The following is a 13,390-nucleotide window of genomic DNA, read 5'->3' on the forward strand; positions in this document are numbered from 1 at the left end:
AATAAAGCTCCTTCATTGCTGGTTAGTACTTTAAGCCAATTCACATCTCTAATGAAAAAAATAACTGCAGCTTCAGACCAATATCTATCCAGCATTTTTACAAAAGAATATAAATGCTTCACGTATTTGTGAAGTTTGAAAGGAATGTTAAAAACTACTGTTAAATAAAATAGGCTGCATGGTTTTACAGTGCCAAATAAATAACTCTTATCTTTCAATTCAAGTAACAACAACAGCTGCAGTGGCAGATACAAAATATGCCTGCGGCGAAAGAGGCTGTGGGCCAAGTAGGCCTGCTGCCAAGTTGCACAGGTCAGTGAGACAAGACCTCAATGATGAACTTGTGGATATATTTCTTAACTGCAGCGTCCAAACAACAGAACCTACAAAACTCCAGCAAGCTGATCCTCATCTGTCTGGTGCTTGAGAATGGCTGTGAAAATTTCTTGAGGAATACAGACTTGGTGCCTTCCCATTGCATTATGGGGGGTTTAGGTGGGAAGTCACTATATAAAGGAAATGCATCTTTATAAATGCAGAAACTGTGCAGAAGCAAGGAGGTTTCCCCCTGACTGTGTTAGCCATTAGTCCCAAATGTAGTTGGGACACTTTCTTAAAATAAAGCAGCATACATCTAAAGTCTCTGGTTTAAAAGCACTTTACACTCACCTGGTTCAGAGGTATTTTATAATCGGCTCCCCAGTACAAAGTCATACCAAGAGAATACACATGCATCTGCAAATAAAAAGTCACAGTTCAGTACAGTTTACAAAATAATTACAATTATGGTGAAGTTGGGAATCAGTTACATTTTAATATCAATACAATATTAAGCATTCAGAATACACAGCTCCTGTTGATCATAATTTTCATTAATTCTTTTTACTGATTACATTGAGATCCTAAATAAAAAGATCCTACTCTCCAAACATATTGGGACAAATAGCTCACAAAAGGAATCTTTACAGTTCCATTTTTGGAGCATGAAGTCAGCTTAGTCTGACTGTTATTCTTCAACAATGGCGAAGATGATAAATGGGAAGCTGTCCTTCATAAAGATTTCTATTGTATATTACCCAGAAAATTTTCACATTAATATGCTTCTCATGATTCATCTTAAATTGTCACAAATCAAAACAACTTGGCAATATATAGAATGCTCTTTTCCAAAAAAACGTTTGAATAAATTTAAAATCAGCTACCTATGACCCAGTGTTAACTTAACAAACTGCAGAGGACCAAAGTTATGATGATGGGGCTAACCAGTTAACTTGAACTTCCTTATGAACATGAAGATCTTGTCTTTTTAAACACACGCGGCAGTCCAGGCTACAGACTATGTTTAAACATCACACCACTCCAAATAACCTTGCTTAGCACCTGCTGCATTCTTGAACACAACAGTGATACACACCATGTTGAGATAACTAATCAATTTTCTTTTTTGAAATTTTAGACATTCAGTTCACGTTGGCAAGTGGATAATGCAGTGAATTAACACATATTTTCATCTCATGGACCTGGGACTGTATCTTACTCAGCCTAATGTTACTCCTGCACCTTTCCGTCCTCAGAACCTGGCCTTATGTGCAACCACCCTCCCTTCACCCCATCACTGTTGGCTGAGTCTTGGCTATTCTCTGGGACCTCCTTCCCCAAATCCCTCCACATCTCTCTTAATATTTAAAAATATTCTCAAAATTCATCTTTTTGGCTGTGCCTCCAACTCCTTTTGTGGTTTGGTGTTCATTCATTCATCTGTTTCTAATTGTGCTGTGTTTTGGAACATTTTTTTTTAAATTTGAAGGATACTTTAAAAATGCAACTTGTTATTGTTGTCATTTGTGTTTCTCTCTCCTTTCCAAGGCTCCTATACGAAATGAGTTTGGGTAACATGAACGGAATGCAAATTGGTTCAGATGCCACAGAAGTACCCCAAGTTGCACAAAACACCACCAACCTCGGAGAGACCACAAGGATGGATAAGGGAAATGAAGAAACTAACAGCATTACTTTAACATTTAAGATTAGGGTTAAAGCAAGTTACGGAGAAAAGATTAGAGGGAGCACATTCTATACCTGACCGAGGGACACTGGCTGGAATAATATTATTGTCCATGACACTTTAAGTCCATCACTTTAAGGCAATCAAATACCACCATAAGCTAGCAAATTCCTTCAACTTCAGAACTTTATATAACTATAGTTTTAAGTTACTATTTGCCAGACAAAGAAATCCAAGTTAGTAATTGACCAAGTATTAATTAGAAATTCACACTTTAAAGTCACCTTCCCCACCTCCCCCGCACCCCCCCCACCCCACCCCACACCACACCACCACCCCCCCAAGCCCAGGATACGGGTTGTGGATTAAAACTCAATAAACTGTAAATTATTTCTGAGGCAGCAAACTAGGTCAAATTTCTGAGGCACTCTGAAGACATATTTATTCAATATTTAACTACAGGCACTTCAGAAAATAATCAAGGCAATGCTTCAACTCCCCCAGTGGCACAGCCTGCTAGGTAGTGAGTATTTGAGTCGTGTAAAACAGGAGAATATCAAAGTCCACTTTGGCCCATGATGAGTTAGCCAATCTGAACTGAGGCAGCAGTAGAGGCTTCACAATTGACCTCAGTGTCATTCAGTTAGGGAACAAAAATACAGCAGTGCTCCCACTCCCAAAAAAGTGAAAGTAATAAAGAGAAAGGAAACAGAAAAAGAGAGGAAACAAATATATTAATGCCATGATGGAGTGACTGCCAATTAGCTTTGTCACCCTGACAACAACAATAATACATATTTTCATTATGATGTTGCTTCTGCAGGCAGGCAGAGTCCGAGTCATTTACAGCACAGAAGGAGGCCACTCAGCCCATGGAGTCCATGCTGTCTCTTCACGGAGCTATCCAGTCAGTCCCACTCCTCCTGCAAGTTTATTTCCTTCAAGTGACCATCCAATTTCATTTTGAAGTCATTGATCATCTCCACTTCCACCACTCTTGTGGGCAGCAAGTTCCAGGCAATAGAAATAGCAGTAATAGAACAACAAACTCTGATTAAGGCACAAACAGGCCATGCCCATTACCAATGAAAAATATGCAGCTAGAAGCGATTAATCAGATTTACATTTATTGTAAGTGGTTGAGTTCTGACTTGACATCTCATCTGAGGATTTGTTCAATGTTGACCGCTCTGAGCATTGCCAATAGGCAAAGTTTAGGAGTGTCGCCCCCCCTTTAACAGCTAACTGTATCGACGCATCCCCACAATACTGTGACCATCAATTTTGACTGAGCGCATACTCGTTATTTCTCAAAATGTACTTCTGATGAGGGAGACCTCCCTGTGCCAGAATTGTTTAAAGCTAAGCACAATTAATTCTTGAAACAGGTGCAAACATCATTCAGCAATTTAAATTCAGCTTACAACTAGGTAGTTAAGACTTGTATTTCAATAATTCCAAATGTTATGTTGCCTCTAAATTAGTTTGCCTTAGTATACAGTAAAATTCTGCCTGTGGAATTATATGATGCCATTAGTTTTATTTTCATATGCAAAACAGTATGTAACGCCTTGGTCTGAGCCAGATACACAGAATGCTTTTACAGCATTCACATTTCAGCTTTATGATGATGCACAAAGTGAATTTAAGCAAATATAGCTTCCCACACAACTGAAAATTTAGTTCCATACCTTTTCAACATGTGAAAGTGAGGACAAAGTCTGACTCTGCAAAACCTCAGGGGCTGTAAATGCTTGTAGATCCTGGTTGGAAACATTCTCATCAGTGTAAGAAATATTGCCAGAGGGTAACAGCAGCAGAGACCAGGGAGAGATGATAAAACCTAGGGCAATAGGGTCAGCTGTAGAAAAGAAAAAACACCAACAAATCATTTACATAGACAACTGACCTATCTTACACCCACCACACTCCACCCCCACCCTTGCTAACATATACCAATGGCTCCCCACATCTGGAAATTAGATATTCTGAGTTTGAGGAAAAAGGTAAATGACATCTTATTAAACTGAGTACTTTGAGCAGTACCATGTTTGTTCAACCATTCCACTTTTTTTTTTAATATATAATAGCAATTTTCTTTTCTTCATGAACAACCATCTTTTCAATTTTCATATCACTGACTGCATTTTTCTTTCAAGCTGCTCACTTTAACTATTACTCATACTCTGCAATGTCTATTTACTGCAATATCAGTGACCCAGCGACCCAGGTTCAGTTCTGGGTACTGCCTGTGCGGAGTTAGCAAGTGCTCCCTATGACCGCATGGGTTTCCGCCAGGTGCTCCGGTTTCCTCCCACAGCCAAAGACTTGCAGGTTGATAGGTAAATTGGCCATTGTAAATTGCCCCTCGTGTAGGTAGGTGGTAGGAGAATGGTGGGGATGCGGTATCGAATATGGGATTAATGTAGGATTAGTATAAATGGGTGGTTGTTGGTCGGCACAGACTCGGTGGGCTGAAGGACCTGTTTCAGTGCTATATCTCTCTATGACTCTATGACAAGATTGTACTGGCAAAGTCAAAACTCAATTAAACATCAAGATGACAATGGAATCAAATATTGTGCCATTACAAACTATCAAGTTGAATATATTGTTAGTGATACTTTGCTAGTGGATAGAAAATGAACTGACAGTATGTAACTAAATCTCCACCCACATTAAAATGGGCAAAACTGTCCCACCCCAAAAGCTTGGAAGATAAATGAATATGGTGGATCACTGTGCTATATAGACCAGGAAGCTCCTATGTTTGATCTTTGGTCTATGATGAGCTAACAGATCTTAGCTAGGACAGGAGAAGGGATATATAAACTGAATTTGGCACCCAAAGGCTAGGGAAGAAGCAAAATTTGTCATCTGCAAATTTTGAAATTGTACTCCTGACTCCACAGTCCAAATTGTTTCTATAAATGGTGAGGAAGTTAGCCCACCACTGATCAACATTTGCCAATCTGAGTAACTACCTTTAACCCCGAATCTGTCTTTTGTTTTGCATCCAGCTTGCTATCCATTCTGCCTCCACAAGTTCTGATCTTAGCTATGAGTGTAGTATATATGAGTGATATGATTTTTACAAACATAATATCCAGGCATCACTTTACTCTGCACTGGGCAGAAATTCCCACCCTTCAAAAGAAAAAAAATGAGAAAAAGTTAGGAACGAGCAAGGATAAATTTTACAGCAAGAAACAACATGAGCAAAATAACATAAAAAAGCTACTCTGACCACAGCCCACTACATCTAACAATTTAGCATATACCAAAGTGCCCTGAGAGAGTGAAAAACACAAATAAAATTTTGAAGCAGATGCAACTGACATTTCTCCCACCCCCCCCCCCCCCACTTCAAAAGGAAATCAAGCAAAAGTTCCAGAATATTAACTTATATCACATTCCATTGTATTCAACTGCTGACGGGTTACCTTCCTAAATACAAAGCTCAAGTGTTAACCATTCCTGATGGAAACTCGCCATCAGTACACAGACATCCCTAGTGAGCATTTTAGACCTTGAATAGAAACCATCTTCACACAAGTATTTTGGGGAGACAGAAACTAGTATGACTTGACAATCGACATATACTTTCTTCTAAAAATATTTTATCCTTAAAGCAAATGTTATAGTTATAAAACTCCACGTGTTCCGATCTTAGCCATGAGTGTGGTACATATAAAAGTGACAAGACTTTTACAAACATAATATCCAGTCATTGCTTTACCCTGCACTGGGCAGAAACCGCCAGGCTTCAAAAGACTTTTAAACTGCAAGAGAACTTTTGGTCTTAGTCAGACTATAATAACTTCCTCCTCATTTACTCTTCCATCGACTGCTGACTCGTGCTACAGGTCTCTAAGTGGCAACTCCTATCCTGGCAGCAAGTAATTCATCAGTTGGGATTTTGCAATCCTACACTCAAGAGAACCTAACTAACAATCTTATACCTCAAACAGCATAAAATTACTTCTACTTTGCCATGGACACTTAAACCCCCAACCTATATGATCTCTAAGTTCAGACGTTAAACATCATGCCCCACTTATAACATCCATACAATAGGTAGCATGTACACAAACAAATATGGTTGGGATCCAAGAAATTGGTATAAATCTGCAATATTTTATCAGACAGTAAGATGTCATATCATTAATTTTAAAATTACAGAAGTCAACTTAACGTTCTTTTTAAAGCCATCGAACATATAAACTAGGATGAAAAATGAACAAAACTACATCCTCAAGGTTCAAAATTACAGGGTACTGTTATTTTTCTCAGACAAACTAGTCCTCCCAATCTATTTATGGATGCAGTACTGACATGAATAAATCTGAAATTTACTGTTTGCACACAGACAACATGGCTCCTGGAAAAATTGAATATGCACATATTCACTGTGCTGTATTAAATGCAGCATGGCAGGTTAAGTAGTACTTTAGAGTTGGTCGATGGTCAGGGACAGGAGGGTGTGACTGAGAGTCAGACAGGTATGGGGATCCAAGATATAGTGATGGAGGAACTGCAACCCTCATCTTTGTCCAACAGATACGAGGTACTTGCTGCCTGTGTGGGTGAGAGCAAGGACTGCAGGGTGAATGGACACACTGACCATAGCACCATGGCGTAGGAGTACATTCAAGTGGGGGGAGTGAAAAGGAATGTGGCAGTGTTAGGGGGCATTATGTCGTTAACTGCAGTTGAGACGAGGAGTTCCAAAGGTTGCATTGCTTGCCCAGTGCCAGGGTTCAGAACATCGCCTCGAGGCTGGAGACTAACTTAGAGTGGAAGAGGAAAGAAGTTGTTGTCGAGGTCCATGTAGGAACCAATGACATAAGCAGAACTGTGGGGAAGGTTCTGTGGCGAGAGCTTGAGGAACTGGGTTCTACTAAATTAATAAGCAGATCAAGGATAATAATCTCTGGATTACTACCCGAGCTACATGCATATGGGCATAGGGTCAAGCAGATTAGAGAATTAAACGCTTGGCTCAAAGAGTGGTGTGGGAAGAAGTTTCAATTCATGGGCAGAGTCCAGTACTGGGGAAAGAGGGAGCTGCTCCATTGTGATGGACTCCATTTAAACTGGGCTGTTATCAGTGTTCTGGCGATTCATATAACTAGGGCTGTGGACAGGGCTATGAACTAAAAATGGAGGAGGGATCAAATGAAGGGAGATTTAGAAATCTAAAGAGAAAAGTTGAGGCACCAGAGCAGTGTAGCGATTTGGATAAAGACAAGTAGAGTGGAATAGGGAAGGACAGAGTGTTTAAATATAATAATGCATCAGCAAATAATGTCCATACAGAGAATAGTAGTAAATAAATAGAATTAAAAGCTCTTTATATGAATGCACAAAGCATCCATAAGATACATGAACTAGCGGCACAAAAAGATAAATGGTTTAGATCCAATGACCGTTACAGAGACATAGTTACAAGGTGACCAAAGTTGGGAAATAAATATTCCAGGGTATACAACATTTTGAAATGATAGACAAAATGGAAAAGGAGGAGTAGCCCTGATAATAAAGGATGACATAGGACAGTAGTAAGAAAAGATCTTGACTCAGAAGATCAGGAAGTAGGATCAGTATGGGTGGAGATTAGGAATAACAAGAGTCAGAAATGCTGGTGAAGGTAGTTTATAGGCCACCCACCACCCTGCCACCCCCATTCTACTAAGAGTAGTTATACCAATGAACAGAGAATTCAGTAATAAATGATTGGAGCTTATATCAAAGGCAATGTAATAATCATGGGGGACTTTAATCTTCATATAGATGGACAAATCAAACTGGCAAAGGGAGTCTGGAAGATGAGCCTGTAGAATGCTTTTGCAACAATTTCCTGAACAACACATTGTTCAACCAACTCGGGATAAAGCTATTTTAGATCTAGTATTGTGTAATGTGGCAGTAATCTCACAGTAAAAGATCCTCTGGGGGAAAAAAAAGAGATCATAATACAACTAAATTCCATATTAGCTTTCAGAGCAATATACTTGAGATCAAAATAAGAATCTTCAACTGAAAGCCAATTACATAGCTACAAGAAGAGAGCTAGCTAAGGTCGTTTGGGTAAATAGACTAAAAGCTATGGTGGTAAATAAACAGTGCGAAACATATAAAGAAATGATCAAAATGTTCAACAAAATACATTGCATTAAAAAACAAAAATTCAGCAAGCAAGATCCATTCAGGCCTTACAAGGGAAGTTAAGGATCATATTAGATTAAAAGAGGCTTATATTGTTGAAGAATAGTAGTAAGCCAGAAGACTGGAAGAGTTTTCGAAATCAGCAAAGGGTGACTAAAAGATTGATAAAAAGGGGAAAAAAATAAAATGAGAGTAAACTAGCCAGAAATATGAACAGATTGTAAGAGCTTTTGCAAGTATATAAAAAGGAGGAGGAGCTAAAGTAAACATCATCTTTTAGGGGAAGAGGCAGAGACAGGAGAAATTATTGGGAATGAGGAAATGGCAGAGACGTTGAACAAATATTGTGTGCGTCTCCACAGCAGAAGATACAAAATACATACCAGAAATACAGGATAACCAAGGGGCTAATAAGAGTGAGGAAATTAAAGTAATTAATATCAGAGAAAAAGTATTAGAGAAACTCAAGGAGCTAAAAGCCAACAAATCCTTTGGACCTGATGGCCCACATCCTAGGGCTCTAAGAGAGGCTGCTGCAGAGATTTTCCAAAATTCCCCGAGATTCAAGAATGGTCCCAGTAGATTGGAAGTTAGCAAATGCAATACCATCATGCAATAAAGGAGGGAGAGAAAACAGGAAACTTTAGGCCAGTTAGCCTGACATCAGTCATGTGGAAAATGCTGGAATCTTATTAAGGAAGTCTTAACAATGCACTTAGAAAATCATAGTATGCTCAGACAGTGTCAACACAGTTTCTGGAAAAGGAAATTGTGTCTGACAAATTTCTTAGAGTTTTTTGAGGATGTAATTAGTAGGGTAAAGGGGTGGAGTTGGGGGTAATATAAGCATGGATGGAGGATTGGTTAACAGACAGGAAGTAGACAGTGGGGATAAACAGGACATTTTCAAGTTGGCAGGGTGCAGCTAGTAGAGTGCCTCATTGATTCCCAGAGACCAAAATTCTGTTTATCTCAGTGCTGGGGCTTCAACTATTTATAATCTATATTAATGACCTAGATGAGGAGACAGAGAGTAATGCATCCAGGTTTGCTGACCATACAAAGCTAAGTGGGAATGTAAGCTATGAAGATGACACAAAGAGGCTGCAAAGCGATATAGACAGGTTAAGTGAGTGGGCAACAAAGTGGATGATGGAGTATATTGTGGGAAGTGTGAGGTTATTTACTTTGGTAATAATGGAAAAATAGAATATTTTTAAAAGGCATTAAACTTCTAAATGTTGAGGTTCAGAGAAACTTGGGTGTATTTGTACAAAGAACACAGAAAATTAGCATGCAGGTATGGCAAATTGCATGCTGGCCTTCATTTTAAGCAGAATGGAGTTCAAGAATAAGGAAGTGTATGAGGCTTAGGTGAGACCATACCTGGAGTACTGTGCAGAGTTTTGGTCTCCAAATCTAAGGTAAGACATACTTGCATTGAAAGGAGTGCCGCAAAGGTTCACTAGATTGTTTCCTGGGATGAGAGGATTGTCCTACGAAGGAAGACTGGGTGAATTGCGCCTATACATTCTGGAGTTTAGAGAAATGAAAGAAAAAGAAAAGACTTGGATTTATATGGCACTTTTCATGACCACTGGATGTCTCAAAGCACTTTACAGCCAATTAAGTACTTTTGAAGTATGGTCTCTGTTATAATCTAGGAAATGTGGAAGACAACTTGCACACAGCAAACTCCCACAAACAGCAATGTGCTAAAGACCAAATCATTTGTTTTTGTCTTGTTGATTGAGGGATAAATATTGGCTAGCACACTGGGGATAACTCCCCTGCTGTTCTTCCAAATACTGCCATGGGATCTCTCACATCCATCCAAGCAGAAATATGGGTGCCTTGGTTTAATGGCTCACCAAAAGACACCAGCTCTCATTGTCGCACTCCCTCAGTACTGCACTGGAGTGTCAGCCTTGCTCTCAGAGGTGATCTCATTGAAACATACAAGATTCTCAAGGAGTTGATAGGGTAGACACCGACAGGTTGTTTCCCTGGCTGGGGAATCTAGAACACAGGGGCATAGTCTCAGGATAAGGGATCAATCATTTAGGACTGAGATGAGGAGAAATTTCTTCACTCAGAGGGTTGTGGATCTTTGAAATTCTCGACTTCAAAGGGTTGTGGCTGCTCCATAATTTAGTATATTCAAGGCTGAGATAAACAGAATTTTGGTCTCTGGGAATCAATGAATACGGGAACGAGTGGGAAATTGGAGTTGAGGCAGAAGATCAGCTATGATCATATTGAATGGTGGAGCAGACTTGAGAGGCCATATGGTCTACTCCTGCTCCTTTTTCTTATGTTCTTAATAATAAAAAAAACTGTAGGAGAGCTAACTGTACACTATTCTCAGAAGGAAGGACCCAACCTTACCCCTTACTCTCCTTCCTCCATTTGATCCAAGTTGCCCCATGAGTGTAAAGCCTGAACCTGCCAATTAGCAGTCCTGCCCAAGTATGAAGTGCAGAGCTGTACACGGCACTTAATTTATGTATCTGCAAGTACCATGTAACCTGCTAAACAGAAGACTAATAAAATAAAAAAGTATCTTTAGACTGAAGACGTTTTTGAAGGTCACTTACAAAAAAAAAAATGCAAGAGTTGTGACAGACAAGGAAAGACAAACCTAAGAACTTTGAAGCCTTTAAAGTTTCAGTCCCAGCCTGAATTGCTACTTGAATTTGCCAGTCTATGATGAACTGGTTTTGTCAGTTTATGGCTAGGTTACCCGAAAAAAAGCAAACCAAGGGAATAGGTGTTCCATATCAGTAAGAAATTGGACCCACCCTCCAGGAGCACAGATTTTGCCACACCCTCCAGAAGCATATATTTTTCCCAGAGAATCACAAAGGTGCATTGATGGCCACAGAAAAAATAATGATGCAAACTACCCTCTCCCAACCATCAGCAGGAGTAGTAAGTGACATTGAACAAAGCAGCAGGGGACTGTCACTTTAATTGCACAAGAGGCTATCTGCATCATCAACACATTTCCACAGTAAAGTTAATCCTCGATATCTACTTATTTCACTGCTGAGCAAATTCTGAGATAATTATAGACAGGTCAAGTCCCAACATGCTCAAAACAACCATATAAACTGATCAGCTTTAGTTACTAAAACTGGTCCTACTGTAGGTAGCCCGATACTGACATAATCCAATCATAACCTGTTTTCACAATGTTTACTAAGCATTTTAGTGTTAACTCTTGTTGACAAGAATTGGGAGTCAGTAGATAAAAATCTTATAATTTTGTTCAATCATTTAAAAAGTTACATCATTAAGCTAGTAAGTAGTAAGAGCTGTACAAGTTAATTTCATATCAAATCAGAGAATTCATTAATTAGATTATGACCACCTCATGTACATGCAGGTGTACAGAGCAGCTATGATACAGTATCAGACATGGTCAGGAGATGAGTTGATGTAATGGACTATACAGTGGTCTTTCACCTCTGGCCTCAAACGATGCAATTAGAGGCTGAATGATTCCTCTTTTTGCTGGCTGCAAGAATCCTATGCAAATGTGTTGTGCCCAAAGAGTCTATAAAGATGGCTTCTGCAGGAAATGGGGTCCTTTACTAAGTTTGGAACAAAGATGCACATAGTTGGGCATGAAAAAAGAAGCCCCGCACCACTGTTTTTTCCTCATTTGCACCAGTTGTGCTTGAAGTACTTGATGATGATAGAATGCCAATATAGGATAGATAATTAATTTACCACTGCTAACAACTCTATTTGAAGAGCAAACAGACAAGAAAAACAAATCTCTCAAATAATTTGTTGTGCCATTAGAATATTGTGTATTGTGTCCTGTTTTTGGGACCCGACTTTAGGATGGGTGCGAGCACCATGTAAGAAAGTCTATGGTGTCTATGTGACGCGTCTCCTGCTCCCTAAACCTTATTCCCACTAAATCATCCATGGTTCCTATGTTAGCTGATTTTGGTAATAGTTCAATCTCCTCAGGTACTGTCCCTCTCACCTTCAAATCTGTCATCATCCCTCTCCTCGAATAATCAACTCTTCCATCCTTGCAAAGTAACACCCCAGCTCCGACCAATCGTGAGCATGTTACCGCCTAAGTCCATTCACATCTTTCCTGAAACTCCAGGTTTTGAACCCTCCAAGCAAGCTTCCACCCTGATACAGTACTTAAATGGCTCTTATCAAAGTCACAAATAACATCCTATGTGACTGTGACAAAGTTAAACGATTCCTCCTCATCCCTCCTGACCTGTCCTCTCTGCAGTCTTTGACATCTCCAACGTCTCTCCACCATCTTCCTGCTTGGTGTGACTGCGCTTGCCTAGTTCCATTCTTATCACTCAAGGCCACAGAATCACCTACAATGGCTTCTCTTCCAGCTCCCACAATATTACTTCTGGTATTCCACAAGGTTCCATCCTTGGGCCCCTCCTATTCTCCACCACATGCTGCCCCTCAGCGATATTATCCAAAAACAGCTCCAGTTTTCACATGTACGCTGATGGAACCCAACTCCACCTCACCACGACCTCTCTTGACCCTTCCACCGCCTTAAAATTTTCAGACTGCTTGTCCAACATTAAGTACAGAATGAGCAGAAATTTCCTCCAACAAAATATTGGGAAGACTGAAGCCATTGTTTTTGGTCCCCACTACAAACTCCGTTCCCTAGCTATTGTCTCCTTCCTTCTCCCTGGCAGCTGTCTGAGATTAATCCGGACCATTCACAACGTTGGTGTCATATTTGACCCCAAAATGAGCTTCTGACCACATATCCATGACATTACCAAGACTGCTTATTTCCACTTCCATAACATAGCTCGACTCCACCCCTGCTTCTGTTCATCTGAAACCCTCTTCCATGCCTTTGTTACCTCTAGATTTGACTATTCGAATGCACTCTTGGCTGGTCCCCACATTCTACGCTCTGCAAACTTGAAGTCATCCAAAACTTTGCTGCCTGTGTTCCAACTTGCACCAAATCCTGTTGACCCACATCCCCCATTTTTTGCTGATCTACATCAGCTCCCAGTTAAGCAATACCTCAATTTTAAAATCCTGATCCCCATTTTCAAATGCCTCCATGGCCTCATCCCTACCTATCTCTATAATTTCCTCCAGCCCTATAATACTGGCCTCGAGTACCCCCAATTTTAATCACTCTGGCACTGGAAGCAGTGCCTTCAGCTGCCTAGGCCCTAAGCCTGAAGCCAC

The 13,390-nt window shown here is 40.0% G+C and overlaps 1 protein-coding gene across 1 annotated transcript in view; it reads right to left on the reverse strand.

The window, feature by feature from the left end:
- Nucleotides 1-648: 648 nt before the first annotated feature.
- Nucleotides 649-13,390, reverse strand: part of LOC137369796 (tyrosine-protein phosphatase non-receptor type 13-like) — a 66,313-nt gene continuing 53,571 nt past the window's right edge. Inside the window, exons 3-4 of the mRNA XM_068031326.1 lie at nt 3,697-3,866; nt 649-735 (exon numbers count right to left, since the gene is read on the reverse strand). Coding sequence (XP_067887427.1) covers nt 649-735; nt 3,697-3,866 — 257 coding nt within the window. The remainder of the gene's footprint in view (nt 736-3,696; nt 3,867-13,390) is intronic.

The sequence above is a fragment of the Heterodontus francisci genome, chromosome 1 (genome assembly GCF_036365525.1).
Source record: "Heterodontus francisci isolate sHetFra1 chromosome 1, sHetFra1.hap1, whole genome shotgun sequence".
Taxonomy (NCBI): Eukaryota; Metazoa; Chordata; class Chondrichthyes; order Heterodontiformes; family Heterodontidae; genus Heterodontus; species Heterodontus francisci.